Source organism: Amborella trichopoda, chromosome 1, assembly GCF_054954075.1.
Source record: "Amborella trichopoda isolate Santa Cruz 75 chromosome 1, AtrichopodaSantaCruz75HAP2 v2.0, whole genome shotgun sequence".
Classification (NCBI taxonomy): domain Eukaryota; kingdom Viridiplantae; phylum Streptophyta; class Magnoliopsida; order Amborellales; family Amborellaceae; genus Amborella; species Amborella trichopoda.
This window is the reverse complement of record NC_142336.1, coordinates 59,118,949-59,123,855: the sequence shown is the minus strand read 5'-3', so window position 1 is coordinate 59,123,855 and position 4,907 is coordinate 59,118,949. Positions and strand designations below refer to the sequence as shown.

General features: G+C 40.5%; 1 protein-coding gene across 5 annotated transcripts; it reads right to left on the bottom strand.

Moving 5' to 3' along the window:
* Positions 1-1,373: 1,373 nt before the first annotated feature.
* LOC110007802 (hypothetical protein) lies at positions 1,374-4,434 on the bottom strand. Of its 5 annotated transcripts, XM_088849992.1 has the most exons (4): positions 3,431-3,985; positions 2,934-3,033; positions 2,742-2,835; positions 1,374-2,626 (listed from the first exon to the last, which is right to left on the bottom strand). In XM_088849992.1, the coding sequence occupies exon 4, from the start codon at positions 2,492-2,494 to the stop codon at positions 1,472-1,474; it is 1,023 nt and encodes a 340-aa protein (XP_088706118.1). In that variant the 5' UTR covers positions 2,495-2,626; positions 2,742-2,835; positions 2,934-3,033; positions 3,431-3,985; the 3' UTR covers positions 1,374-1,471. The 5 variants fall into 5 exon arrangements, with proteins under 5 accessions (XP_088706118.1, XP_020526758.1, XP_088706133.1 ...); XM_020671099.2 differs by adding an exon at positions 4,099-4,434 and having other exon boundaries at positions 1,374-3,033; positions 3,431-3,684; XM_088850007.1 differs by lacking the exons at positions 2,742-2,835; positions 2,934-3,033 and adding an exon at positions 4,099-4,404 and having other exon boundaries at positions 3,431-3,684.
* Between the last annotated feature and the right edge of the window lie 473 nt (positions 4,435-4,907).

Sequence of the window (4,907 nt, the reverse complement as noted above, 5' to 3'; positions counted from 1 at the left end):
AAATGGCATTCTAGTCCCTTATCAAGCAAGAGTTGTGGAGGCCCAAAACCAAGCACTAGGCACCCTAGAGAATGGGCTAGGTGCAGCTAAGCCCATGCGCCTAGCCTATAGCCAACCCACTGCTCGCACAACTGGGGACCCCAGTTCGCAAAATAGGGGCCCACCCAACATTAGAGCCCCTCTAGTAGCCCCCAAGGTGGGCCCTACAAAAGCCTCACCACAAACTCCTACTGCACAGGTGAAGGCGGGCCCTACACAAGCTCCAATGGAGATTAAGGTGGGTCCCACAAGGGCCACTCTATCACCTGATGTAGAGGCCAAGGTGGGCTCTAGACAAGCATCCCGGGCTCAAGAGACCCCTACAAAGCCCATTGCTTCTCCTCGGAAGAGCAAGGTGAGCCCTACTAAGACCCCTAGAGATCCTACTCTAGGCACCATGGTGGGCCCTAACAAGTCCCCGCTAGCTCCTTCCCTAGATGCCCAGGTGGGGCCCATAAAGGCTCCAATAGCTCCTTCAAAGGCCGCGGCGGGCCCTTCAAAGGCCCAACAAGCCCTAGTGGTGCCCACACAAGCCAAGGACCACAGTAAGGGTTCAGTCACCTCTCCAATTCAAGAGAAAGGCCTAGACAAGGATAGTTCCCTTCCTCGCCAAGTTCAATATGATGTAAGAGTGGGCCCTGAAAAATCCCAGGCCCAAGAGAAAGGACCCAGCAATGTGGATCCCACTACTAATTCGAGCCAACAAAAGAGTGGGCCCACTTGTGTCAAACCGCAAGAGAGAGATCAGGTGGTAACCAAAGTTGAAGCAGTTCAAGAGAAAGGAGGTGTAAATAAATTTCAATTGCCAAGAGTTGTCTCCAATATAGATAAGAAATCTGGTGATTACATCCAGCGTTTTAAGGACAAGATGGCTAGGGCTATTAGTTTCCAAAATCCTAAGTCTTCTTCTTGAATCGAATGGGATTTTTATCTCTCTCACACATATATGGTGAATTGTGGCGACTTGAGGCCTCGAGTTTAGGGGGTGTTCATAGTTTTTATGCTATTAAAACTTCAGGTGCTTTGAGATACTCTCTCTCTCTCTCTCTCTCTCTCTCTCTCTCTCTCTCTCTCTCTCTCTCTCTCTCTCTCTCTCTCTCTCTGTATGGTGACAATGTTATGGTGAAGCATAAGGAAAATCAGTTGTGTTTGATAGTTTAGTACCTATTGCACAGAAGTGTTATGGAGCTTAAGTGAGCTACTAGTTATACAAGGGCTAAGCATTTAATACTCCTGCTCCCTCGTACAAATAAGGTGTGGGAGGTTTGTGGGCATAGAGATACCATGAGAGAGAGCAAAAAATGAAAGGAAGTAACACTTCAAAGGGAAACAAGTGAACCTAAACATGATTAGGCATGATTTATTTATGAAACACATGGAACTACAACTAAACAGGCTTTTGTGTGCTTTTGAATCATCATAGACAGCGTGCTCATTCAAGACTTTGTGGTTTGATCGGGGGAGGCATTTGAGCTACATCTCGGATCTCGGATCTTGTCCTTGCTGTAGATTTCCTTCGCTTGATGAAGGCATCGGATTTCGCGTCTATATTTGAGATCACCCTTGAGATACTCCTCTCTCTCTTAGGACCCTTTGGAGCCTCATCTTTCCCTTGTAATGGTGCAGGCCTCCCCTCTCCTATATTCTTTCCTCTCTCTACCACCTCCATCTCTCTCTCACCTCCCTTCTTCACATCTCCCCCTTGCTTTTGGGTTGCTATGGTGGCAGCTCTTCCTTTTTCTTTCTCTTGAGACTGGATCTGAGGAGTTAAGACCTTCTCCATTCCTTTATCTTGTTTTTCACCATTGGTGATACTCTCCTTTCTCTCTCTTCCCTCTACAAGTAGGCTCTCATGGCCTCCAGGCACCATGGAACCTTTGTCTTGTGCCATAGGCTGAGTGTTTTCTTGACTTGGGGTAGGCATAAGGGCTTTTTGTCCACCTCCTTTCTCTATTAGCTGGTCTTGAGGAGCACTAACCTTCTCCAAACCTCTCTCTTGAACTAACGCAGGCTTCTTCTCTCTCATCTTTGAAACCAACTTCTCTTGCTCTTGAGCCATATTGGACTCACCCTTACTAGGGAGTTGGGTATAAATAACAACTTCATCTTTGTCTGAGGGCTTGTCTATTGCCATATCACCTTCACCCGCATTCCTCTTCTCCCCTTGAGACCCATCTTTGGGTCCAACTTGGGTTTTCAAGGGACTCACCTCATTCTCTTGGATGTGAATGTCTTTTCCATGGAACCCATTTGTGGGCTCAGTGGCTTTATCCAATGAGCACTTGGTTGAACCAGGGTGGTGATTCTTGTTGGTGGGGTTGAGAGTCACTTGACCAGGACCCCTAACCCCAAAAGTTAGCCCTTTGAGGGATTGGAAGGCCAAGTTTTTGGTGAGAAATGTGTAAAGTCTATGGCAAATGCACTTAGGCTTCTTGGTGGTTTCCTCCCTATCCATTTCTAAAAACAAGTGAGAGGTTAAGGGATAGACTTTTGAGTGGTTGGATATTACAAAGGGGAATGGAGGGGTTTTATGTTACATTGTTATGTGATTCTTGTCTTGGGATATGAGGTTGCTTGGGAATTTTACCTACATAGTAGAAGAGTATTATTGTGAGCAATCAATCCAATGTATTCTAAACTTTACTTTTGTGTAAGTGGGGTGATTTAGGCTTGGGATCCATTCCTTCCTTCCTTCTTTTTACCTAAAAGAAGTGGTAGGTCCCCAAGTAGTTGATGTTATTTTCCATTCTTCCTCTTTTCAGCTTATGTAAAGTTGCACACTCCTTCACCAAGAAACTTGCAACACAAACATATCACTTACTTCTAGATTCCAATCATGTAAAGTTGCAAACTCCTTCACCAAGAAACTTGCAACACAAACATGCATCACTTACTTCTAGATTCCGGCCGTTTTTACACACAGGGCATTGACATTTCGGTGGTCTAGTTCGTTATCACGCTAGTCTCACACACTTGAGGTAACCCCGTTCGAACCTGGGTTCAGACAATTATAACTTTTTTAAATAATACCTTTTTTAAAAAGAATTTCTAAATATAGCAAAAAAAAATTTATTTTTCTAACGAACGTTATTATAAAAAACAAAAAAACGAGATTAATAACCAGCGTTATTATAAAAAAAACAACATTTATCAGCGAGACTAAAAAGGGAGGAAATTGTATTGCAGTTGATTTCTAAATAATGCCTTTTTTAAAAAAATTCTAAATATAGCAAAAAAAATTATTTTTCTAACAAACGTTATTATAAAAAAAAAACATTTATCAGCGAGATTAAAAATTTACAACTTTTATTTAATAAAGAAACCATAAATGAAGAAAATCAGAGAGAGAAACAGAGACATTTAGAGAGAGAGAGAGAGGGGGGATCAATACCATATGTACTCTGCAATGATCTTATCAGTGATGGGAGTGAGATCCGGTTTCAGGAGGTCTTCCAATCTATTGACGACGCCATTATCACCGGATTTTGCAGGTTTTACAGAGAAAACTCTAAATTTGGTGGCACTTTTGAAGCTGTTTCTTCTGCGAAGTCTCTGGTTCAATAGAAGGGCATTCCACATTTTTGCAGTCACAAGCTCCTACTTTAATGGAAACTTTCGCGGATCCCAACGATTTGCACCATTTTTCTGCAAGAAAATGGAAGAAATAACTTCAAAATGTTATAAGTTACAGAGAGAGATTACAAAAACGAACATGAAAGAGTGCCACCAAAACGCATATGGGCATTTCTCAAGAGTACAGGAGTTGCCAGGCTAATTAGGGAGGGCAAAGTACGAGAAACTTATCTGTAGAAGTGAGATTACAAATACTGTGCTAATCAAATAATCAAATAATCTACGAGGACCATGGATTATAATGTTTATCCGAGAAGCATTAACCAACTTCTTATAGCATTTCAACTTCTAGGGCATTAACTCGACGACTCATGAAAGCATAGAAGATGGATATTGTATAATAGCAAGTATACTCGTACAAAGCATATTATAACTTATAAAAAAATGGAAAAAGTAAAAACATACGATTTGCAAAGCAAAGCATACCATTGATTAGGAACAAAATCAAGCATTTGGAGAGAGAGAGAGAGAGAGCACTTGGACGATCATATCGCTGCTTGAAAAACAAAATATCGTGATATTTTGCTTGATTCACAAAATTTCAAGGAAAATAAATGTGGGAAGAAGAAAGTCGTAAATGATTTTATTTTTAATACAAAAAAATCACAATTATCACTAGCCATTAGAGGTAAAATAGGACGACTAGAGATCACATTTGAAGTTTGAGAAAACTCTCTCAAAATTTGTCAAAAAAACCCCCAAAACATCTTATTTTATTTGTGAGCTTTGGTTGTCTGACTTTTTAGGCCTTCATATTTCATAATAACATCCTCAAGCTAGCAACCAAATCCCAAAGAAAAGGAAGAAAAAGAAATTAATACCATTCGGTAGGTGCCTGGGAAAAATGATGTCGTAAATTTCAACACAGGTTGTCCACTTTTTGGACTATAAGATCCAAGTATTTAGAAAGTTAAAAAACTAATCTTTTTTTCATTTTTCTTCAAACACCAATTTGGTAATATTCTAAAATGGATCCTAAAACTTTATATAAAAATTGCTCCTAAATAGGTGTCATACCCGAAGGAGTAAATATACAATATGATCAAGTGGGAGCATGCTGTACGAGCTATAGAAAAGTAGGCAAAATGTTAGTTTTTTTTTTTTTTTTTTTTTTTTTGTAATTCAATAAGGATGACGGCCCACATACAACTGAGGTATGAGATATGCTACCACTATGACCCCCTTACCCACATAAGAGAAAAAATAAGGATACTTAAAACTATGAATATATAAAG